The following is a 24,633-nucleotide window of genomic DNA, read 5'->3' on the forward strand; positions in this document are numbered from 1 at the left end:
ACTGAATTTTAAAAGATGCAGGAAGCATGACTGATAACCATTGAAAACTATTCCAGTTTTCTCTGTGTCTTAGGGATTAGCTGTGCCTCACAACTAATCAATTACTAGAAAACAGAGCCTACTTGTCAGGGATATATGGTAATTAACAACCTGCTCAGGAAAAAAGGCTTCTAAAAGAAGAAAATCTACTTCTGGGTCCTATACCATTTGTGTAGTATTCATCTTGCACAGTTAGGAAAGATTTAGCATTTGAAATGTCTTTTAAATATGTTGAAGCTGATGTAATATTAGGATAAAAGCATACCAAGTTTTATTTCAAAATATAAAATAGTCAGCTCTTTAAAATGCTAGTCTTTGCCAAGAAATTGCAAGTGGAACTGCCTCAGATGTCACCTGGTTTTCTACAGTGTGTTCAGAACAGCTGTGAAAGTGGTCTCATCATTTTGGTAAAATTAACCTTCTAGTGACTAGCAGTTTGGGTATAAAGTTCTGAGAGTATTTTACCTCTCTTTTTTTTAATGTCAGCATTGTCATGATTATAATGCTTCTCATTAATGCATATTAAGATGTTGAGTTAGTGAAGAGATTATCAATATCTCATATACTCATTTAATTACTGTTATGTTTGTTACAAAGCTGGTCTAGAATGTTAATAATATCTCATGTTGGATAATTAATGAATACCACTTCTTTTACAGAGTTGTTGTGCATGTAACAATTTTATGCCTCATCAAGAAAAAAGCATCATAAAGGCTTCTCTTAGAATGCTTTACTTTATCAACTTTTTACTCAGTACTATTAATGGCCACTTAAATTGCCTAATAAAAATTTCTTTTCACATTGCATATTGATGTGGTAGCACCTCTAATAACAATAAAAAGCTTTATTAAGTTTATTAATTCATGCTCATGATAAAACCTAGGGTGAGGGTTTGGAATAACGCAGAGCAAATGTTAATCAATTTTTCTGACAGAGTAAAGATTTGTAACATAAGCTGGAAGTGGGCCAGCAGTTATCTTTCTTGTGGTGAGATTAATAAAAGGAATGAAACACAGTAGAATTATTTTGACAATAGAGCATTATTATTTGGTGGACAACTTGAGCAATGCAGCAAGCTGAACTTGAAGTATTACATAACATAGGTGTGGTATTTTGGAGAATATGTGCTTATGTTCAAACCACTCTTGTCTGGATTGCATCGTAGTCATCAGAAACTTATGAGTAAATTACCTCACAAACTTCTAAAACTTCTAATGTCCAGTAATGTAATATGATGACATATGAAAGAGGAATCAAAATACCTGCACTGCTACCACTTCCAGGAAGACAGATCTGTGTTTATGGAGATGTGAAAACATCGGAGTGTAAAAATTAGAGATAGCATGATAAATTCTCTTAACTCCTGTTTGTATGTGGACTTCATAAAAGTATTCCCCCTTATGTGCAGATGAAATTCAGAAGCTTGCTATAAAACATGCAGATAGCTACCCTCCTACTACTAGGAACTGGAAATAAAGCAGGGGTAGGAGGTTTGTGGCTCCTGTACAGACCCACTGTAAAAATATCCTGACACAAGTATCAGAACAGTGTTTGGGACTTTGTGTCCAGGTTTCTTTTTTGTTGTTGTTGTTTAGTTTGCTATATTTCCATCTCAGGCTTTGGAAGACAAGGTATGGGACCTGCTGCATGAAGCAGACAAGGTTGCAGAGGAGAACAAAGAAAAGAATCAGGTTTATGATGCCATGGCAGAGACTCTTGGGGATGCATGGGATTCCCTCATCATTATGTTAGAGAAGCGACAGGCACTTCTGGAACTCACTTCAGTGTTCTTTGAAAATGCTCTGGAGGTTAGTGTTTAAATCAAATAACTGTTAATTTGAAGCTGCCTTCATCTCACTGCTACTCTGACCACTGCAATTTTAATGTGTCTTATATTGTTCATTATGTTCCTAAAGATTGAGGCGAACTAGAAAATTAAAATCTTGGGATGCCTCCTTCCTTTTCCACCTTTAGGATAGTACAGAATAAAGCTGAACAAAAAACCATGTAGACTTAGGAAATGTTTTAGTCATGATGTCTCCCAAATTTGTACTTGACAGAAAATGCCAGTGAAAAGTGGAACTGGACCATATCCTAAAATATGTATTTCAGTGGCTATGGACATTCTGCAGAAAATCTTTCATTCCTTATGACGAAAAATATATGACATTGAAAAAACTTATTCTCAGGTGCCTTCACTAGTGCACACTGATGATTTGTCACTGAAGGTTTTACACCAAAATATCCATAAGGCTATTGTAATTCCATAAAGCAAACATTAGTCTAACTTGACAGTCCTTTACCTGAGACTGATGTACAGATGGACACAAAAGGACAGCTGTGTGATCCCTGTTTACCCATTTCTCTCTTATCCTAATTCACTGGTGCACACAGTGAGCTAAAGAAGAGAGGGATTTCATACCCTGCCGGTTTGTGCCCACTCTGTGTTGCCTCATGATCAACTGTCCACACATCCTGGAACTCAGAGTTTAATAACTCTCCCTGATAATTTTGTTTCTATAGTTTGCCAGTGCCACCTATAAGTTGCAGAAGCAACCGTGGGGTTACTAACGTCCTAAGAAGTCCAAGATCAACAATCTACTAATTATTGTGTCCTGATAATATGTATTATCAAAAAAAATTAGATTTAGCATAAGGTTTTGTAGGAAAGATGACTCACAAAGCTGCAAACTATAATTACAGATTATGTCAACTAAAATCCTTCAATCAATCAGTACCTCACAGAAAAAACGACTCAGAAGGTGCATAGAGGCCACAAAACATCTGTACCTAGCAGTCCCTAAAAATGCCTTTCTCCAAGAATTTACAAATTCTCATGAACTTTTCCCAATAACACAGACATTATGATGTAGTTATGCAAAACAAAATTATAGTGTGCTTCTCCCTATCCTTTGTTTTTTTAATGCAGTTTGCTGTTAAAATTGACCAAGTTGAAGATTTTCTGAAAAATGCCAAAGAGTTTGACAATATTGAGTCTTTGAGAGAACTGCTTCTGCAACAAGAGCATCATACAAAAGGTACAAACACTTCTGATAGCATGTGGTTGTGTACTGACTTCTTGAGGGAGTAATTTTATTCTTTCTATGCATATTAAAAAAAAATCTTATAACACATGCACAAATGTTCTATTTAGAAAAATATAATGATGAAATAGATTTTAGCAGACTTGCTGAAAGATACGAAGCTCCTGGTTTCAAGCTAGCCCTTGCATCTCACTTTTAACAGCTTTCCTGGAACTAATCTCATTATATGGCTACTTCAGACACCTTTGCAATTCCATATGGTTCTGCAATTTTTATAAGTCTTAAGACTCAATCTTGGTAATTTTAATCAAAGTTTGCTATATCATTACTAACACTTTGCAGTATATCAATCATACTTTATTATTCACTAGTGGAGCACTAGCTAAAATATTTTTAGCCACCTTGAACGCCAGGTATTTTTCCTGAGAGGCTGAATAGAGAATCAAACTTAGATAACTATAATGTGGGTTTTGGGTCTTCCAAATTGATCTTCATGGGAGCGAAGTGCTCACTGCATACCAATTTAAACTTGAAGTATCTGGCAGCAATTTACTGCTGAAAAGATGGTCTGTAACTGTAAGGATGAGATGAAATGGTTTGCCAGAGAAAGACTGCTTTGATGGCAGTAAGCCTTCCCTCAGATGAAGGAAAGTGGCTGCAATTTATTGACTTCTTATTCTACCTTAACCACATAAAATTTTGCAAGCTGATATTTAGCTATTTGATAAAAACCAGTGCTTTCTGCAAGAAGGATACCCTCTACCTGGTCCAAAGAAAGGTGGATGAAAATACAACCCTCACCAAGTATTGACTCTACCAGTATGTGATAAGTAGTTTATCACAAATACTTATCATTCTGGAATTAAAGAAGAAGAAAAAAAGATTTTGACACAAATGCACTTCAAAATGGAATAAAGAAAGGTGAATACTTATGAAATATATTTGTTTACCCATTTCTATATGTTCTATATCTGTTTCGGATGGGCTGAAATTAAACATTTCTGATTAATACCACATTTCTGGAAGGCTTGTTGCAGTAACCTCATGGAAACTAACCTCTCATTAGCCCTTGGTGAGTGAAGAACTAGAGGCCTCCCACTCTGCTTCTTCTCTATGTGTTCTACATGAAAGGTTCTTGAATAATCAGCACAAGTACTCAGCTGGGAAGATCCAAGTTTCAGGGGGGTTGTTTCTTGTTGTTTTACTGGAAGCTCCTGGCAAATATTTCTTTCTTTGGACTTTTTTTTTTTTTATGTTGACCTTGCCACTTGTATTAGCTTGTCTCCCCTTCTTCTTCATTCTGTGCCTAAAAAATTCTCTTTTCATTTGAAGGATTTATAAATATTGATCATTGTCTATTTAAGAGACTTTGACCTATAGGACTTTAAGGAATTGGAATGAATACAGACATGTCACTAACAGATCATTAAAGTTGAGTAGTCCACTGAATTTTAACCCTGAATTTGTCTAGGTAAAGACTATAGAAAGAAGGTAAGAATTCCTGATACCCCTGACTTATTTATAAAAGCCCCCAGGCATGAGAATATCTTTTCCCCAATGCCTGTGAGGAATGTAAAGACTTAAACTTAGCTTGCATCACTAGTGAAAAATTGCAGAGGGTAATGACCCACACAGGAAGCATGGTAGAAAATTCTGCTTCAGCTTGCCCATGAGTTGGGAAACCATCAAGAAGAATTCAGTTTTGAGAAAACAATGACATTTCTTGGTTTTGCTTTAATGTCTCTCAGTACACTATTATATGTGTGTGTGTATATTTGTTTGTGTATACACCAGTGTACCTTTGTAGGTTTACATAAGAGCTGTCCAAATTGGAATATCTTAGTGTATCTGTGTCCTCAAAAGTAAACATTCATGTTCATACAATGCATGAAAATACCTTGTGCTCATGTATGCAAATAGATAGTTTGAAAGGTACTTGAGTAATATTTGAATATGGTACTGGAATCACAAAGCACTCTGGGCTTTTTCCTGATGAAATTCTGTTCTTACAGAACTCCTGGAGAAGTCATTTGCTCTTTTAAACAAAAGCCAAGACCTAATGCAATTCATAGAAGAATTCAAATGTGAGGGGCCAAACGCAAATCCGGAGCTGATTCAAGGAGCCCACAGCAGCTGCTTGAAGATTGACAATCTCCTTGAGATGCTGCAGGACAGGAGACGGCAACTGGACAAATTCCTCCGACACCAGCGCCAAGGACTGGAGCAGGTTCTGCAAATTTGTTTGTGGCACCAACAAGAGAACCAGGTAAGACAAATAATATCAAGGGAAAACAGTATAAGAAACAACCTAGCAACTGTTTTACAGTACAAACAGAAAAGCAGCTTAAACATATTTATTAGGCCAATATTTCTGGACCACTTCTGTTTGAGGAAATCCTAACTTTGGCATGTTTGTTTAACGGGAGTTAAAGGGACACAGAGAAATCAGAGTACTGGGGACATGCTCTGCTGCATGGAATCCAAGAGCAGATTTTTGCTCTTTATGTTGCTTCTATTTTGCTAGGCACAACTGTGTAGTCTAGAAGGACGCACAATCTCTGTGTTGTTTATCCCTGATTACCAGATTATCAAACACTGAAAATGCAACATCTCCCTTTGATCTCTAACTGGAGTGTGATGATCTGATAGTCATGGTTGTTACATGTTTCTTTTTCAGAATTTTCAATGTGTGAAAGCATATTTATTTTACATAGCTTCCTTTATGGAAGTGTCAGCATCACATTTTCTGCTATCTCATTAATGAAAATCAAAGGCAGACTGGCCTATTTTATGCATGATTAGTTACCTTTGGAAGAAGAAAGTAATTAACCCAGTCAATAATTATTGTAAATGAAAGATAAAATCTGAATCTTGGAACAAGCAGGAGTGATTTTAGATTTCAAACAATCAAGGAAAACCACTGTCTTTTTCAAACAACTGTGTTAACCTTGTCTCCTTTCCAATCCCTTCAGCAAAATCACTGGAAGTGAAATTCTGTGGATTTCTTGCTTACAAAGCAAATTCAGAATTCTCAGCCATTCCATCAGAGCTAAGGTAGCACAATGAAATCACTCAGAGGTATTAGCTGTAGTGGAAGCCAACTGATAAAAATCACTGTAATGGAAAGGAATATTGCCAAGTGGTAAAGGAGTGAACACTTTTTTTATAACATGGTTGAAAATTTACTTCTTCCTCTGCCTAACATTACAGAAATACTGGTTTGTTTTGCTAAACAGATACAGATACATGATAACCCCCCCCCCCCCAGCCCTAATTTACAAAGAGATTTTTATTTCCCTTTTAGCACTGTTTTTATTGTCCATTCCATTTATTTGTATTTTGATGAACCCATAGCAAATGTTCTGTGAAAATGTGCTTCCAGGAAAAACATTTCAGTCAGTAAGTAGACATCTGGAGGATATGCTCAAGAAATGAAGGCTTAGTATTAAAAGAATTTTCTTGCTTCCCTAGCTCTGTTGGACTCGTAATGTGAATATTTTTTTATGTGTAACCGAAAAATATTTCCAACACATTTTAAAGGTTTTTTAATTTTTTAATAATTGCTTAAATTTATTAAAAATAGCATGATTCTACATGAGCAGATAAAACAACAAAAAATTCTCTAGTGGCCTATTAAAATCTGTAGTCCCTAGAGTACAGAAATTATAAGTATGCTGCCTATGATCTAAGTTTAGTGGTGATTTTCCAGACTGGAAAGACTGGAGGAAGTCCTCTTGATACCAATAACTAATTCTGGATACTATTTTAAAATGTGGAGCTTTACTCAGGAATTCTTGCCATGTGTTGTTTACAAAGAAAGTGAGAGTTACCTACTATGAATCAAACAGATATAAATGCAAGTAATTCTGAGGAATTCAGAAGATATAATTGTATACTGCATATGTTTGCTGCATATACTTGCTGAAAAAGTTAGTGAGATGTAATAAATTTTTAAGTCTCCATAAGATTCTTCCACACAATAGTATCCCATTGTCTTTACTGGGTTTTTCAAGCCAGGGATGGAGAAGTTCTATTAGGTCAGAAGTACTCAGATTTGTAGTGTTTTACTGTATGCAAATATTAAAGTTACTGTATATCAAGGGAGAATGTACAATATTTTTATGGTATCAAAAACATGCATTTAATCTATGCTTGGCTGTAACTTGATTCTTCTGTTACTATGTTAATCTACAGTCTGGTCATGCTTGATGAATACATTTTTGTCTGTTTTTTCATATATATCCACTATGTGCTTACTTTGTCATTAGTCCTTTCCTTCTGCATTTGTTATCACACAAATGCAAGCATTTAAATAGAGGCGTGAATATTAGGAATGAAAAATGAAAGGAATGAAAATGTGAACTTTTTTTGCTATTAAACTGCCTTGTACATATTTATAAAAAAGAAAATAACTCCTCAAATTTCTCACTGAGTTCTTTCTATTATTTAATTAGGTAACATCTTGGTATAAGAAAAACATAAGAGATTACTTTCAGAAGCAAAACTTAGGCTCATCACTACTGGAAAATGAAGAGTTACTTCATGAACTTGAAGAAATGGAAGTCAAAGTGAAAGTAAGAATTACCATAAGTTGTTGGTGAAGCAACTTTAAAAATGAGTATCAAAATATGAACTTGGGCATTGAACAAGCATGTATAGGAATAGACATTTTCTATATCTACATTAGATATGTATCTCTCTATATGTTTAAGTTATTTTAGTACTTTTGCTTCTCTTAATGCAAGGCCTCCATGTTTCTCTCAGAACTTACTTTCATTTGAAAATTTAAAAGCTACCTGTAAGTTAAAAGAAGAATAACCCTTGATGTCATTTAGTTGGTTTTTCAATTTAGTCATCAAGTTCCACACTGGTAATTTACATGTAAAATCCTGTGATGAAAAATAAAGAAAAGGAATTTTTATAAAGAACAAAACTCCAGTCATTTCTACTATAATTAATTGTCTGTGAACTGAGTAGCTGATTGAAAGAGGTATTTGCCCATTTATTTCTTGTGATTAAAAGTAATTGAAGATGCTACTTTCATAGTTAATATCGGTTTTCCAGAGAATAAATCTGTTACCACCACTCATAAAAGCAAGATGAGATTAAAGAAAAATTTGCTGTAAGAAGAAAAGATCTTAGTATGAAATAAATTGCCAATATTTAGAACTTTTTTTTAGGTAACTGAATTGTGCTCTCACCAGTAAGTGCTGTTGCTGGGTCAGGACCATTCCCCATGATATAATTTTCATGCAATTGAATTTGAATAACCCAGATGACCAAGGAGGCTTTTTTCATCCAGAAATTATTCCAATAGAATTATAGGTTATTTTGTTGATAGTAAGAGGCTTCTGATTGTTCACAGATCTGTTTCCTTGTAAGTTTTGTAGTTAAATGTCACATGTTTGCCTGTTTGCATAATTATCATTTGACTGCTTTAAGGCTGTCATGTAAACACAATACAATAATATTTCTAATTCTTCTCCAAGCAGAATGTCAAAAAATACTTTTTTTCTGCTAAGGGAAGATAAAATCTTCTGAACAGATCTTTGGTACAAGAAAAACAGATAAAACTGTAAATGAGTGTGCTGTGGAGTGTTTTCAGAGAGAGAGAGACACCCACAACAATAGTTGTTCTAAAGCATTGGTGAATTTTAGCCAAATAATCATTAATCATCCCCACATTTCATTTTCACAGGCTATTCTTGTAATTTGCTGTCTGCATTAGAAATTAGGTTGTAAGTGCAGAAAGGAAAACAATATGCATTTTCATTTTGTATAATAATCTTTTTCATGGTTGAGTATCTAGAAACTAACTTATAATAATAACACTTATTACAATTTCACCTAACAATTCTTCTCCCATACCTTATGTAATTGGTCATTAATATAATTTTAATTTATTGCCTTTTTTTAATAAGGTCATTTTAAAGCATTTAGCATTAAATATTTTTGTTACTCATCCATGTGAATTATGATTTAGAGCATCTTATCTTTAGCCTTCTGCATTTCTTACAACCAGTATGTTCTAGCAGAGAGAAATGAAGTTCTTGAAGGGGATGTTACTGAGCATTTTGGTTTTGCTTATGATGTGCAGAAAAGTGGCCAGTTGAAACTGCATGCTGAAAATATAATTGAGAAATCTGTAAGTTATGGGGCTTTGAAAAAGCTGTGAGTTATGGGCATTAGTTTTTGCACCACTGAACTGCAGATGTTGCAAACCGAATAAAGGGGGATCCTGTTCTAGAGTAGTGTAAATAAATCGTTTCAAGTAATATTTCATATGTGTACTGTAGCTCAGAGCACAATGTTAGTGTGTAGCAGCTATGCAGAGCAAGTTTAGGTGTCCTCACAGGGAGTAAGAAAGTGGAAATATCCAGTGTCTGAGCTGTTTCACACCATGTGTTTACTTATATGTATTGTTGCATTAGATTGAACAGGAGAAATGGTTTCTTAATTGTTCAGAGGTCAGCCCAAGAGGGATTTACAGGCCTAGCATCTAATTTATGGGACTGGGCTGAGAGAAGAAAGAAGAATGATTCATCATCATCATCATTATTATTATTTATTTTTATCTCAAGCTGGTATCTTATGTTGAACCTCACCTTGCTAAGAGGTAAAACCCCTAAAAACATAATTACTAGTCTATAAAATTATCAAGACCAAAAACAAAGCCAAGAAATCATAATTTGGGGCAGAAGTCCTCAACCCTCACAGACTTTGAAAGAGCCCTCCAGCCCCCCACTCCTGCAAGGACTTTCCCAGCTCCCCCCACCTGTTCCCACCAAGATCTGAGAGAAGAAGCACATTTAGGAGCTCATGTTTCAGTAAGGTTGTGCTGGCACTGATTACCTGCTTGCTGTTCCATTTCTATGTGCCTTGGAGGTGCTTGACATGGTAAAGAAGAACTGCTAGCACCACTTTGTGGCCAAATAATTCTTAACCTATCTCAGCAATTTTCTGGGGGGATGACAGACTTAGGATTACTTTTTCCTCTTTCTGCTTGTTGATTTTATCAGCTCACTGTTAATACACTGCTACAGCCATTAGACATTTTATATGGTAATTATCATAGCTGCTCACAGCCCCTTGTGGTTTTATTAGTGCCCACTACTTATTTTGTAATTTGAGGGAATAATATGATTATCTTGGTACTTATACTATGTAGTTCCTGAAGGTGAAAGCCTTTTGAATATTCACAAGGAGTAAATTATCAATGTGCTGATGTATGCAATGAATCAATGACAGGCAGATTTGGGGCTCAGGAAAAGTTTGGTTGTGGTTTTTTTTTTCACACATCCTGAAAAAATTATGTTTAAACTTTTATGTTTAATTGACTTATGTTTTAAATGCTGCTTTATCTAATATATGGACCATGATCTGAAGTCAAATTTATGTGTTTCAAAGTTTTCTAAGCTTAAGCCTAGAATATCCCAGTGAAAAAAACTTTCACACAGCTTCTCAGATTTAATTCAAAGTCCAAAAGTTTTATTGGATAGATAACAAAAGTCAATTTATCTCACAATAATTGTTTAATAACAAGATAAATTTTTAGGTATTTCCGCATTTTTCTGCCCAGACTTGTGCAGAATATTTTAGAAGGCCGAAAATCTTCAGATCTTTTAATTAAAGGTACAGTCTTTTAAATTCATCCGTTTTAACACATTTGAAAAATACCTGTCTAATCAAGGAACCTAGAAAGGACCCATTTTCCTTGCCAAATGGAATAGTGAAAGCAAGTTTTTAAAAGACTTACTGGTGTGAGGAAAAGAAAAGTGACAACAGCTAAGGAAGCACATCCAGTGTGTCTATAATACATCAGAGCAATTCACAAACATCTCCTGATAAATTGAAAAGTCAGTGTAATGGTAGGCTGTGTGTTCCTTTCAAGGAAAATGAGTAAGAAATACGTTAGTGCTGACTGGCAGAGTGTTATGAATTTAGCATGTTGAAGTCTGAAGAACAGAAGCTAACTAAGATTTTCCACTGATTTTTTATGTCCTGTTGATGGAAAGCCTAGGCTTTTATGTGTAGAAGCATTTCCTTATAAATAGCAAGCTGAAAATGAAGTAGTTGCTGGCTGTTTTATAGAAAATTTAACCAGGTTTGAGGAATGTTTAAACAGCATAGCAAATGAGCCTAACCAAATTTAATACCCTCAGAGAGTGTGTAAGGTTGTAATGTTTGTGGAATGTTTTAAAATATAAATTACTATAATAAATTGGAGTTTTGAGCTTGTGTGAAAATTTAGAGAATTGTCTTGTGTCAATATAAACAAGGCAGAGTTTAATATCTGCTTTTACATCACCTAAAAGCTGCTGTTGGGCATCTTGTACTAACCAAATATATGATTTTTGTTACAATGAAATACTCTTACAGTGAATCATTTCACTGTAAGTTGAGTAATTTTTTTATAATTAGTCTTGCCTGCTGTAATTGTAATTTAGACACATACACTGCAACAATCCAGAATTTTCTCTTTCCGTATTTGCTTTTAAGCTAATTATGGACAGCTTTCTTTCTACTTGTTAATACATGTGCACTTTTCATTGTTGCACAAAACATTTTTAAATTATGATACAAATAAAAAATAATAGCAAAATCAGGATTCACATATTCAACTGCACTTTCTTTGCTCTTTTTGTGGCAAATTGTTATTAATCCCAGTTAAAAACTCCCAAGTTCAGAGTTGTTTTCTAATTATCCTAAATATATATATGTTTAAATGCAAGCAAAATTATTGCTAAATAATTTTATGCCATTCATACCAGTCATTCCAGGTGCAAGTATTGGAAGATGATAATATTCTGGTACTGATATAATTGGAAATCAAGTCACTTAACCTGTGTGTAGGGGAACACTTCCTTACTATTTTTCCCCCCCAAGATAAATTTGTCAGGTAAAATGTAACAAACACAGCACAGTAGACTGTGCATTATTATCCCTAAAATCCTCACTCTTGCTTAATATTGCTAGAATAGAGAGACAAAGGATTTTGTAAATAATTAAATAATAGAGTGTGGGGTTTTGCTTAATTAAAAGTACAGGATGAGGATTATTGCATTCAGTTCTTGGTCATTATTTTAATTTGAAAAAGGAATTCTAAAAAATAGAAAGATTTTGCTACAGCTGTTTATCAGTAATAGAGAGAATAAAGCAAAAATTGCTTTATTGTGCTCAGGATTCATCTCTTTTCATTTCAGTAGGAAGCTGAGAGTGCCCAATTCAAGTCCTCAAGATATCTGGGGGATTTGGGGAATGTTTTCTTGAGAAAGTGAGCAATTTCATTGCAGGATGTTCTAAACCAGCAGTCTAGAAGAAGTATAGAAGGAAATATGGTGGGCAGGTTTTGGCCTTCAGATGCTTGTTTAGGGAAGAGATGAACTGGAAAAACCTCTGAGAAGGCTTTTCCTCCAGGTTCCCTTATGGAAGGAAAGAAGAGTTAAAATGAGCGAGACAAATTTCCATCTTTGTAGGCATACAGTGCAGGTATATTGAAGCACAACCAAAACACAAAAATAAAACCAAGATGCGTTTGTGGAAATATGTGGAATTAGTTTTCTTACTAAAGCCCTTAAAATCTGATTGAAACATTTTAAGGCTGCTGAATTTGTTATGCTAATTTTTTTTAAATTGGTAATACTATAAGAAAAGTTAAAAGCATAAGTAGATTTAATATGAAAAAAAGCTAAATAAAGCATTAATGTGGATCTAAAGATTTTTACTGTTGCTTAGGCTTTTCATGGCAGAAAGATGAGAGTGTTCACCATAGTAGAGAAATGACATCCCAAAAGTTGATTTATATTTGGGTCACTACAGTAGAAGCACAAATCAGTTCAGTATGAGTAGTTGAAAAAGAAAGAGGAGTTAAGTAGGCAATCAGTTCTAATTAAGTAAATGTGCTTCCAAGTGGTGCAATGTGCAACAAAAACCTATATGAAAACTTGTACTGATTCAACAGAATCCATTTTAAAACATCTTAGCTTTAAAGTACCTGGCTCATTTGTCAAAATATTTCTGATTCTATGGCTTGAAACTCTTAAGTGTGGTCTTCCTTTTTTTCCTTTTGTCAGTAGAAAGAATCATGGTCAGATAAGGCAGAGATATTTTTTGAGTAGATTTATGATTTTGTGTAGGATATCAGGGAAACTGTACAATGGAGAATGCCAAGGATGATGGCAAGACCTGCTGGAAGGGAGGGTCATTTGACTGAAGTGATTACCAGACATCTCCTAGCAGAAATTTTCTCACTGCAAGCAGCTATTATCTAGGCAATAATTTAATTTGTTCTTAATTAAATAGGTGGGCTGAAGGGCTGTTTGCCATGAGAGTGCAGTCTTACCATGAGGTTTCTTGTCTTTGTTATCCTGACCATTTTTCCCTGCAGACACCTTAGTAACTGCTGCTCCTGCCTGTGAAACTGTGTTAAAGAATGTAGAATGTCACTGCTGAAAACCCTTGTCATGAAAACCATGATTTTCTGGGAAGCCCTTCCTAGTAGAAATACTGTTTTAAATCACGATAGCTTTCATGTCTTGTAACAATACACATTTTCCAATGCTTATATTATTACCACGCAGTATACTACTTTTCTACGTGTAATTGACTAAAGTGGAATTTTTCCCACTAGGAATGGAGTTACAAAGTGGAGCAATTGGAAGGTGAAGCATTTAGGATCTTGCTTTCAGAGGACTATACAGAAAAAGAACATCTGAAACTTTCAAATCAGAAAATCTGTCTGTTGCAAGAAGAAGTGTGTTTCCATATGGAAGAAAGGAAAGCCCTGCTGCATGAGGCCAACGACTTTTTTCATGCTGCTGGCAAGGTTGGTCAGAAGCCAAGTCTGTAACAATAATGTGACAATAAAACTATTAGTGTACTCTTGAAGGCTGGTGGATGTGGGATTACGCAAATAGTAGGCAAAACAATTTGAAGTGGAAAATTACAAATCCAATTACCCTTTTTCTATGACTTTTTGCCTCAAACTTCTATCCGAAATGCCAAATCCATTCAAAAATATGTTCTCTTTTCTTTTTCCTTTAAGTATATTTAGTGCTTGATTTTTTGAAATAAGGTATTTGGGAAATATTAATTTGCCAAGAATTGGGATTTAATTTTTTTTTCTGTGGACACCAGAAACCATGTATATACTTGCAGTGGTCTCCAAAGGGGCTAATTATAATCAGTGTTATTAGTAATGCAACCTTTTTTTCCAAAATCTTCCAGTTAGAAGACTATTTAGAAAATAGCCTGTTTTTTAGGGTGTCCAAACCAAATTATCTTCTTGTCTTTTTTTTCAGGTAGGTTTTTTTCAGATCACTTATAGAAGTTTTAAAAACAGATAATTTCCAAGGATAGTTCCAACTACAGAAATATTGATAACAGACATTTTTCTTTTTTCTTCAGGTACTTGATGGTCTTGAAACTATTGAGAATTACTGTAAAATCTCTGTTTCAGAAGGCTTACATTTACCTATATTGACAGTGAAGTACAAGGAATTGCAGGAAGCAATTAAAGGCTGTACAGCAACTACCATGCAAAAGGGACGAACTTTAGTTAATAAAGCAGATTCTCACAGGTATAAACATAAATTTCTGATGAAAGTAAAGTAAAGAAAAACTTATTTTGAAAGTGTCAGTTTTGCAAAAATTCTTATGATGAATATAATTTAAGTAGTAAATAACTTGATGTGTGGGTAGAAGGGGTTAAATCAAAACTTCAGTTCTTAATTGTATGAGGTAATTTCTTTACAATCTAAAGTGGAATGCCTCAAGTATTCAGGTTCTGAATTGCTTCCCTGATATTATGGTTTAAGTTATAAGGCAAGCCACTGTTTTGTAAACTGGTAGGGTTTTTCTCCAATTAAAACAACATCCTTAAGGAAAGGTTGACTTAGAGTGTATATGACATTTTTTTTCAGCTACTGGAAAAACACTGAAATATTTTAGAGTCCAAAGAAAACGTTCTTTTTAAAGTAGAACTGGTATGGCATATATTTTCTCTTTTAAGGTCTTCCATTTGTCATTTTAGTTTTTAGAGAGTATAGCTAGAGTGAAAAGTGAAATGAGCTGTTTTTCAGTGAATCAGGCTATGTGTCTTGTGAGAATTAATGCATCTGTCTTGTGAATCTACCTTAGGCACTGAAGACAAATTATTTGTTTGGAAATTCCATTTCTCTATTTTACTACTCATAAATTTTATTTAGATTAATTTTAATATTTCTCTTGATTATTTTTCTTTTAAGGGTAATAGCTAAAAATTCATAAATTACTCACCATACAAATCAACAGAATGTTGCTTTTTCTTTTTTTTTTTTTTTTTTAATCATAATCATACTCTATGTTGAGCAAAAAATGAGAAGTAAATGGCAGTTCTACTTTTCCATTTTAGCTCTTGGGTGTCAGGAATTCAGAAAATGATGGAATATGTTCAAAAAAAAGTAGATCAATTAAACAGCCAGCATCCAGATTATGAAGAACTTACTTTCAAGAAACAACAATGGACTGCTTCACTTGAAGGTCACCTGAATAAGGTACATCATAGATTCATAGAATTGTTTGGGTTGAAAGGGACCTTAGAGAACATTCCAACCCCTCTGTCATGGACAAGGACACCTTCCACTAGACCATGTGGCTCAAAGCCCCATCCAGCCTCGCCTTGGATGCTTCTAGGGACAAAACATCCACAGCTTCTCCAGGCAACCTGTGCCAGTGTCTTACCGCCCTCATAGTGAAGATTTTTTTCATTGCATCTAATCTGGATTTGCCTTGTTTCAGTTTGAAGCCATTATCCCTTGTTCTCTCATCACTCTTGAACTTTCTTATTGGCCCCTGTAGGTACTGAAAGGATCTCCTATAGTCTTCCCGAAGTCTTCTGCTCTTCAGGCTGAACAATCCCAGCTTTCTCTGCCTGTCACCATAGGAGAGGTGCTCCAGCATTCTGATCATCTTTGTGATGATTATTATCATCATCATAGCACGTCTTCTTAATGCATTCATGAACCCTGCATTGTATTTCCATAATTTAGCTATAGTGAATATTGAAGTTGAATAAAATAACAGCAAGTTTTTAGAGAGAGCACAGTAGTAGTTAAAATGCTGAATGCTCTTACCAACACAAAGGAATCAAAAGCCATTCTGAAAAATTGAGCCATTTCCACAAGAACGTTTAACAGTGATGTTCAATTAAGCATGTATTTGCTTGGATAATGAACTATTATAATTTGTTCTTCTAGAAAAGAAGTGAGCAATCAGTCCTATGACCTATAGGCAGGTTTCTTATACTGCTTCTGCCTTTTGTTTTATGTGGCTAAAGCTAAAAATAAAAGTGTGTCAAAATGGAGGGTTAATAAGCAAGGTGACTGAACCACAGCAAATTTTAGTAAATCTGAAGGAGACTAGATTCTATTCACTATAAAAATTCCTCTTGTTAATTAAGGTATTGATGCATCCAGGACATGACTTAAAGCCTTCTTTAAAAGGTTGAATGTCATATAGTACCACAGATCCTTTAAATATCTTGTCAAGATGGAGTAGATAAATAGCTTCTAAATAAATTTCCATGTGTAAATTCAAATTAAAAAATAAAGTTTTTAGCAAGGTTCATATGAAGGAAACGAGGAGTATAGACCAAGAAAGTAAATCAAATTTAATGACTGAATAATTAAGTCTGCAATCTGATACTTTGTATTTGCATAATGTTTATAATGAACTATTCTCAATGAAATGTGAATTCAATTTGCTACAAATTGGCCCTTTTTATACCATTCATGTGTATAGATATTATGTCACTACTGTGTAGTGAATCTAACTACAAAATTTAACCTGAAAGTTAAATTATGAAGGCAATTTTTACTTAAAATATAAACCTCAATTTGAACATAAGGTTTCAATCTGCCATTTGTTCCAATCACTATTTTACCCAGGATTGCATTAGAGAACATTGTGTCCTAACACAGTTGTTGATTGCAGTGAAGTGTGCTTTTTGCTATATTGCTACCAAGCAATAAACTTTTTCATCCCAACTCTCTAAAGTATCCCAAAGAAGCTGGTGCCAAATTCAATTGCCCCTCAGCCTCATATAATAAAGTTTGAACCTCAATTAGCAGCCAATTCTAAAGAAAAATGTTAGATGTAAATTCACATGTCTAATAATAACTATGTGTGTTGTGTCTGGCATCATCTGCCTGTGCTCTTCATAATCTACTCTGCATAACAGTGCATACATAATATCTTAGTGACAGTGGAAGGGAATTCTGTACATATATCTGCACAAAAATAGGTCTCTTGCTTTGTCAGAGAAGCTTCAAATGTACTTTCTGAAAAAAACCTGGAGCAGAATCAAAATATTTCTGCCAGGGCTATAATAGCGAGATTATGATGTAGTTGTGCCATATTGATATCACAAGCCTCAGATATTTAAGATAAAGGAAAGCACTGTCACTAAAATGAGAGCAAACAAGAAGGGGGTTTGATCACGCCTGTTGAAGAAATAGTAGAGTTTTCTTCCTTGATATTTTAATCCCTGGCTTTCACTGACTACACATGATATTAAAGCAGAAGTTCTACCTTTTCTTCATTTTTCTCTCAGTCCCACCATTTGGGGTTGAGAGGTGTGTGTGTGAGCAGCTGTGTGGTATTAGTTGCCAGTTGGGCTTAAACCATGACCTTGCGCCCAGAAACATAATCTACTCACCAACAGACAAGTGTTACCTCATTATTTTTCTATAGAAAGTGATATTTTATACAGATTTTATGATATCTACTTCTACAAATTAACCATGTGAATAATACTTTTAAATCAAGGTGTCACAATCAATTAAAAAACTCGCCTCGATACTCGCGGTTGGTGTGGAGATTGGCTCGTATTTGCGTGAGTCAGAAAGAGTTCTGAGCAAACACCTTGAACTGTCTAAACAAACAAAGGTAAGAAAACCTTTCAATAATCTTAAGTGCTTTTAGATACAAATGCTTCCTGTATGTAATTCTAAACAAGGTGAGAGGCTGAGAGTTTCTTGTGAAGGAAATAGGTCTATGGTTTGTTTTAAAACTGTAGGTAATGAACAAAACCACAGATAACATTACAGTCTTTAAATCACTGTTTTTCTCCACTGTCTCTATATTTCTGTGTTACTGCTTCAGGATCTTCTTGATAGGAGGACTATCAACTCTTGATAGGAAGACTCTTCAAATGTGGATTACTTCTCCTAGATGAGGCACCAGGTTTAATAATCTCTGACCAGCCAGAGTCAGAGAAAAACCTTCTTGTAGTTTATTATACCAAATATAAGGGATGAACTGGCAAAAAAGAAAGAAGTAGTTCCCATTTAGAGAAACTGTAGAGATCCATTGGTCATGTTGGGAGTGCAGCCATTTAAGCAGAGCCCTGCAGCACTCAGCTCTGTAACACATGTGAGGCTATTTTTAAGTCACATCCAGGGGCTTCCCCACACCCATAGAAGCCATGCAGTATCTGAAAGTGGGTTAAAACTACTTGAATCCCTTCCAGAGCCTTGGCATAGATGCATATTTCAGCCTAAGCTGAATAACACGGCAGTGTGTATTTTAGGAGTATCCTATGTAATTTCAGTACATAAAATTCCATTACCCCTGCAGAGTTCTTTTTCATTTCAGGCAACAGCTTATGGAGTCCAAGGGATGGATTTGTACGGTACCTGTGGAAATAAAATTCACTTTAAAACAGTTCTGGAGAACACATAGTAACAATATTAAAATCTCAGCAGATAAACAAGAATACCTTTTTTGTTCCTCAAGACCTTATAATAGTTTTAAGTGTCTTTTCTGCCAACTTTTTACATGACAGGATGTCACTTTTGTTTGCTGCAGTGTCTAATTTGCCCTCAGAGATCTATACACTCTTATACTACACACCTCTTGTAACAATTCCTTCTGGAGACTGTGATATGCTAGCTTTCAAAGTAGCTATTTCAATAAATGCACCTATAATTTTTAGGAAAGAAATGGATATTTCTGTAATTTAATCTTCATTGTGAGCTCTTCTTCAAACAAGTAATTAAAGTATACATAAGAAAGAAATCCTAGTGAAAATTAACAATATGATATCGATATTCACAAGTCCTTTCCAATCATTATATATTTTTTTCCTATGCTACTACCTTCAAAGGAAACTTCATGTGAACTGAAAGCAGCTGAAGGAATCATCAAAAATATGGAAGAGTTGGAACCTGAGCAGGTGGCGGCTTTTTCCAGCAGAGCTGACTTTCTGAATAAAGAACTGAAAAAAATTGAAAAAAATATTAGTTCAAAGCTAGAAATTCTAGAAACTTATGTGGCCTTTTTACAGTCAGCTGTAGAGGTATGGATTATTTATCTCTCACTAGACCATAAAAATATTACAATTGAAAAATTTGCTTCCATTGCAGGAAAGATTGTAATTGATTTAGATTTTTCTCTTCTGCACATGCACACTCTCATGATATGCATAATAAAAATGCTCCCATATAGATATTCTGAATATGTAATTTACAGATTTGCTTCATATAACTTTTAAAAATGTCCTATGATGTGATCATAGAGATCTTTGTTGCTGTCTTACACTACTTCCACTGACATGCTAATTCATATGATTGGATTTAAAAATTAAATAAAAAAGCAGCCCTAGCTCAAATCATAATCAATTCAATACCAACATAATTTTGGTAGCTGTGCTAGTGGTGTGCAGGACAGTTAATTATCTTTTTGATTTGGATTCCATTTTAAGATTCTATAATATGGTAGCTGTTCTCTAATATTTAGAAAGAAATTCAGGATAGAATGGAACCTATCAGATAAAATTAGATATATTTATTGCATGATAACCTACAGCAAAAAAAATTGTGTTACATCTACTTCTACATTGCTAAATTCAGTTACTTTATATTAAGCAGATGAGTGAAAAACAGCGCATTGATATACTGGTACACAAAATCCAGGTAACGATATGTGACAGAAATTGAGTTAGTTCTGGCACCTGTCTCTTTGTCATCTACTCATTGGCAAGTTATTTAAAACTATTTTACTATTTGGTGTTTGTAAATATTTTAGGGACTCATAGATGTTAAAATTAGGAGAAGATTCAGAGAGTACTAATCAAATTTATCATATCTATATACCTTCTGATTATAGCACTCAAGTTTTGATTTGTTTTCTGATATTTGTTTAATATCTTTCTGTAGGTGAATGGTGATATTAAAAATCTGAAGGAATTCTATAATTCAAAACCCCTGCCAACAAACAGAGAGACTGAAAATAAAATTGCAATAGAGTCAGCAAATATTCAGTGGCAAACGACCATAAAGAAGACTTTTTCCACCCAAAATATGGGTTGCTATTTTCTAAATTTAGTAAATGTGGTGAGTATAATCTGGTAAACCATATTGAATATTTTATTATTGAATATTATCAATCTATTTTATTATTTTACTTTATTATCGAATTTTATTGTTTTATTATTGAATATTTTGTCTGTGATGAGGTCCAATCCTAGTTCTGTGCCTGATGGATTGTGTACCTAGTTTTAAAGGGGCTAATGCTGATATATATTTTCAGAAGAAGAAAGTATTTGAGTGCTTATGGTAATATAAATGTTTTGTGGTTAGCAATGACAGAGCCCTTAATGATCCACTCCATGCATCATTATGTAATATGTAATACATGCTCATATTTGGTTCTTTTTTGTGCTGGAAAGCAGCACCTGCACAAGTACAATATTAAGTTTATTTTGCTTCCACTAAGAGGCAGGGAGTCTTTCCTGACTGAATGTAGGAATTCTTCTAAAGAAATGGATGTTAGAGGTACTTCTTTGCAGATAATTTTTTCCAGTGTCTTTACATCTTGTCCACAGCTACATTGCCTAGGCATCCCTGTTTAATTTTCCAACAACTCTTCATGAGATGCGAGACGTACAATCATTCCCTAAGCTACACCTCCTAAAGTAATCCAAGTTAATGAGGACAGCCTGAATACCCAGATGTTCTTTCTGCTTTTAAAGGCCAGACTAGGGAGCAGTTACACTTTGGGCTGGGAAAGGGGAGGTGGTGTTGCTAAACTAGAGCAGGATGCAAGGTGAATTGGAAAACCAGCTGAGGGAAGATGCTCGGGCTGTTAGTGAGGCTGCAGGGTGTGTCCCTGCTGGATGCAGCCAAGCAAAGGCAAGGCAGTCAGAGCAATGGCAAAGTCACTTAAAATCTTGACATGTCTTCAGACATTATCTCCCTAAACACCTGGGTATATGTTGACATCCTGTTTTCTACTACTCTGTTCCCATGATATTCCAAGATTACAGCTTTTAAATATCTGGAAGATATGTATCATACTAGCAATTTACTAAAACAACTTCGCTCAAAAAAAAAAAAAAATGTAAATGGGAAAACCAGAAAGGACATTACTCAGTTTTCTCGTATTTCTCACAGAGGTTATACTGAAAAGAGGAAAAAATACCAAATATTCAAATACTAAACACTTTAGCCCTCCTATGCTTCAGTGCTGCTTTGTTTATCAACACAAAGGGGTGGTCTTTTCTTCATCTACTTTGTTTTCCAGTTGCTATTTACTCTCCAAAAGGCCATTTTGGATAGTTCTGTTTAGTCAGAAATTCTTTTATTTTCTCTGAGTGTGAAACAGACATCAGATGGCAATAATTTGGTCATTACTGACTATGTTTTAAACTCCAGCTTTATATACATCCTCAGTTTACAAATTCTATTGATCCATGCCTATTTCTAGACAATATTAAGGGAAAATGTATTTTAAAATATCAAATTTTTTAAAAAGTTACACTAGAATAGTTGATGCTTTATTAAGTTTTGTTTAAAATTATGAGATTTTATTTGTATATTATAAACATGTATGGAAAAAAATGTGTCTTTTTATTTTCCAGGTAAATCAGAGTTTAATATTAGAAGTAGAAAAATCAATAAAAGTAACAGAAGATATCATTATTAATCTGAATAAAGAAAGGAAAGAATTATCTGATCTTTGGGCAATCTGGAATTTTAAAATTACTCAAGTAAAACCTATCAAGCAACAGTGCCAGATATTTAAAGAACAACTAAGAATCGTAAGTAAAACAGCTAGAAAGAAGCAAATGTGACAAGTGTTTCTAGATTGTTATTAGCTTGTCTGTGACTCTCATCAACTATTATAGGTATTATTTAATAAAGAGTGGGGATTGGTAAGATATGATTCTTGTCCATAGTCTGTTCTCTGTTCTGTCAGTCAGTTAGCAGGAACCATGAAATGCCTTTGATCTTTTTTTCCCTACTCAAATGTGTACAAGTCCAAGTCTCCACTTTGAATTCTAAGTTTTAATGAAGTTTAACCAATGCTTTACCAGCAGTGATTTTTAAAATTCTTTTTAAAAGCACTGTTTTTTTGAGATTGAACAGTTGCCAAACCAAACTGTGCCCTAATAGTTAATAAACTGAAGTCCAATCAGGTTCATACAGAAAGAGAATTCTTGGCACAGGGAGTGTGCAGTGTTCCTTAAAAGGAGCAGTAGCTAGGCTAGTAGCAGCACCAGGAACAGCAGCTAGGCTTGTGGCTGCCGTATCTCTAGTGCAGCTCAGCAGTGCACCAGCCTATCTGTAATGACAGAAGTAGTGTGTCTGTGGGTCCTGCAGTCTTGGCGTCTGAGTGGTTTCTTCCTGCTGTCTTAAAGATAGCTTATCACCCCTGTCATTCAAAAGGTTTGCCTCAGAGAGGCTTTACTGACAGCATTTGGGTTTCAGGAAGGTTTTTGCTACAAATTTAGGTTTGACTTGAAATTTGGAGGGTTTTTTCAAATTTATTGTAGTTAGAAACACTGAACTCTTTTCATTCTCTTTTAGACTACCCATGGATTAGAGATTCTTCAAGAGGCCCTCCAGCTTGCAGTACCAGTTGACCTTGGAAGTGACCTTTTAATTGTTTTGGAACTACAGGAAAAGCTGAACCAGATGAAACCACACTTTGAGGTGAGAAACTAAGCCAGTGGAGTGAAGGTGCATCAAAACTCTTTTTGGTCCCGTAAAGATTCGCATCCTCATTGACACCAGACACTCTGTCTGGGATTGAAGTATTTTATGTTTCACATCAGTTTTCCAGGAGGAAGTGTTTGTGTGTGTTTATAAGGTAGGGGTGAAGACATTTTTGCCTTCAGTGTCCAGAGAATGTCTTGTTCAGTGTTAACTGTGTATTCAAGTCACACACAAGCACTGGGGCGGTGGAAGTATGAGGAGAGCATTAGCTCCATGCTTTTGAATTTAGAGCAGGTCAGAGGCTGAGGTACATCATAGTGACTTTTCTACCTCCTGTGAATACTGTGGCTGAGTTTGAGCAACTCACTCTGCTGTTGCCCTTTAATTATGTTTGACTTGTTTTCATGCAAGGCTGGTGATAGCTGAGATTCCTGCCTACCAAAAAGTACAGAATGTATTGTTCTAAAGTGCAGGGAACTGACTTCTCCCCAAGGCAATTTACCATAGTTAGGTGATTATTTTGTCAAATGTAAAGTAAAAATTGCAATTATGTCTGCGAAAATAGAGTAACTTCTGTGATTTTTGTTAGCAACTGAATGCTGAGCTTGAGTACCTGATAAAATTATTGGAACTGCCCAGCCAGAAAGGATTTCCTGTGAAAGAGAATTCTGAGAGAATAAGTGAGCTTATTCATTTCCATCAAACAGTAAAGGATGCAATGATAGAATATGATGAGATTTTCAGCAAGACAATCAAATTCCATCACATTAAAAAAGAAGTGAGTATTACATTTTAAAATATGCATTCACTGTGGTCAAACTCTCTTTGGTTTTGGTTCCTGTTGCTTTTCTTTCCTTTTCCCCAAAGAAGTAAGATTAATCAGCTTGGCGATCAGAATTAAAATCTTGGATCTAAAACTGCATGAATCAGTAGAATTTAAAACTCAGATCCAAATGCAATTTAATTACTTAAACCCAAGGGTAAGGAAAAAAATTAAGTTATTTTAAACAGACACTGATTTTCATTTTTGTATATTTCAGCTGGAATGTCTATCAAAATCAGGAGAACTGGATATTCCTGAAATATGTGGGGACCCTGAAAATGTGCAACAGGCTAAAGCCTACCTTGTGAATTCTCAGGAGAAACATGCACATATTAGACAGCTGTATACTCTACTTATTACCCAGGGAGTGGATATCTTGTCTGCAGTGCAGCAACCTGTGAGTGTAAGTAGAATGATTTATGAAATCAAGGATAAATATGAAAAATTCTGGCTGAATTTCAGACGTGCAAATATGTATTACTACTCTGAGAAAAATACAGATAGAGCCTTAAGGAAATTAACCTTAAAATATTATTGCTTGGAAAAAAATATCATAATTTACTTTACTATGTTTTCTCAAGTTCAAAGCCCTGATGGCAATTTCTTGAATCTCTACATTACAATCTTGCTACTTTGTAAAGGTTGCACATTTATTCTCCTTTTAAAGAAAGGATAACAGAAGAACAAAAGAGAAAATGTAATAACAATGTTATATTATTAGCGCCCAGATTAGTGCCCAGGAATCAAAAAT

General features: G+C 34.8%; 1 protein-coding gene across 3 annotated transcripts in view; it reads left to right on the plus strand.

The window, feature by feature from the left end:
* The window catches only part of CCDC141 (coiled-coil domain containing 141), a 70,743-nt gene that overhangs the window by 13,515 nt on the left and 32,595 nt on the right, over window positions 1–24,633 (plus strand). For 2 of the 3 annotated variants that reach the window (XM_066322730.1, XM_066322732.1), the window contains exons 4-17: window positions 1,656–1,847; window positions 2,969–3,077; window positions 5,096–5,349; window positions 7,538–7,657; window positions 13,714–13,908; window positions 14,490–14,662; window positions 15,475–15,616; window positions 17,889–18,008; window positions 19,228–19,419; window positions 20,279–20,455; window positions 21,982–22,161; window positions 22,931–23,056; window positions 23,649–23,837; window positions 24,100–24,285. In XM_066322730.1, coding sequence (XP_066178827.1) covers window positions 1,656–1,847; window positions 2,969–3,077; window positions 5,096–5,349; window positions 7,538–7,657; window positions 13,714–13,908; window positions 14,490–14,662; window positions 15,475–15,616; window positions 17,889–18,008; window positions 19,228–19,419; window positions 20,279–20,455; window positions 21,982–22,161; window positions 22,931–23,056; window positions 23,649–23,837; window positions 24,100–24,285 — 2,355 coding nt within the window. The remainder of the gene's footprint in view (window positions 1–1,655; window positions 1,848–2,968; window positions 3,078–5,095; window positions 5,350–7,537; window positions 7,658–13,713; window positions 13,909–14,489; window positions 14,663–15,474; window positions 15,617–17,888; window positions 18,009–19,227; window positions 19,420–20,278; window positions 20,456–21,981; window positions 22,162–22,930; window positions 23,057–23,648; window positions 23,838–24,099; window positions 24,286–24,633) is intronic. The other variant, XM_066322731.1, reaches the window with a different exon arrangement.

The sequence above is a fragment of the Sylvia atricapilla genome, chromosome 7 (genome assembly GCF_009819655.1).
Source record: "Sylvia atricapilla isolate bSylAtr1 chromosome 7, bSylAtr1.pri, whole genome shotgun sequence".
NCBI lineage: Eukaryota > Metazoa > Chordata > Aves > Passeriformes > Sylviidae > Sylvia > Sylvia atricapilla.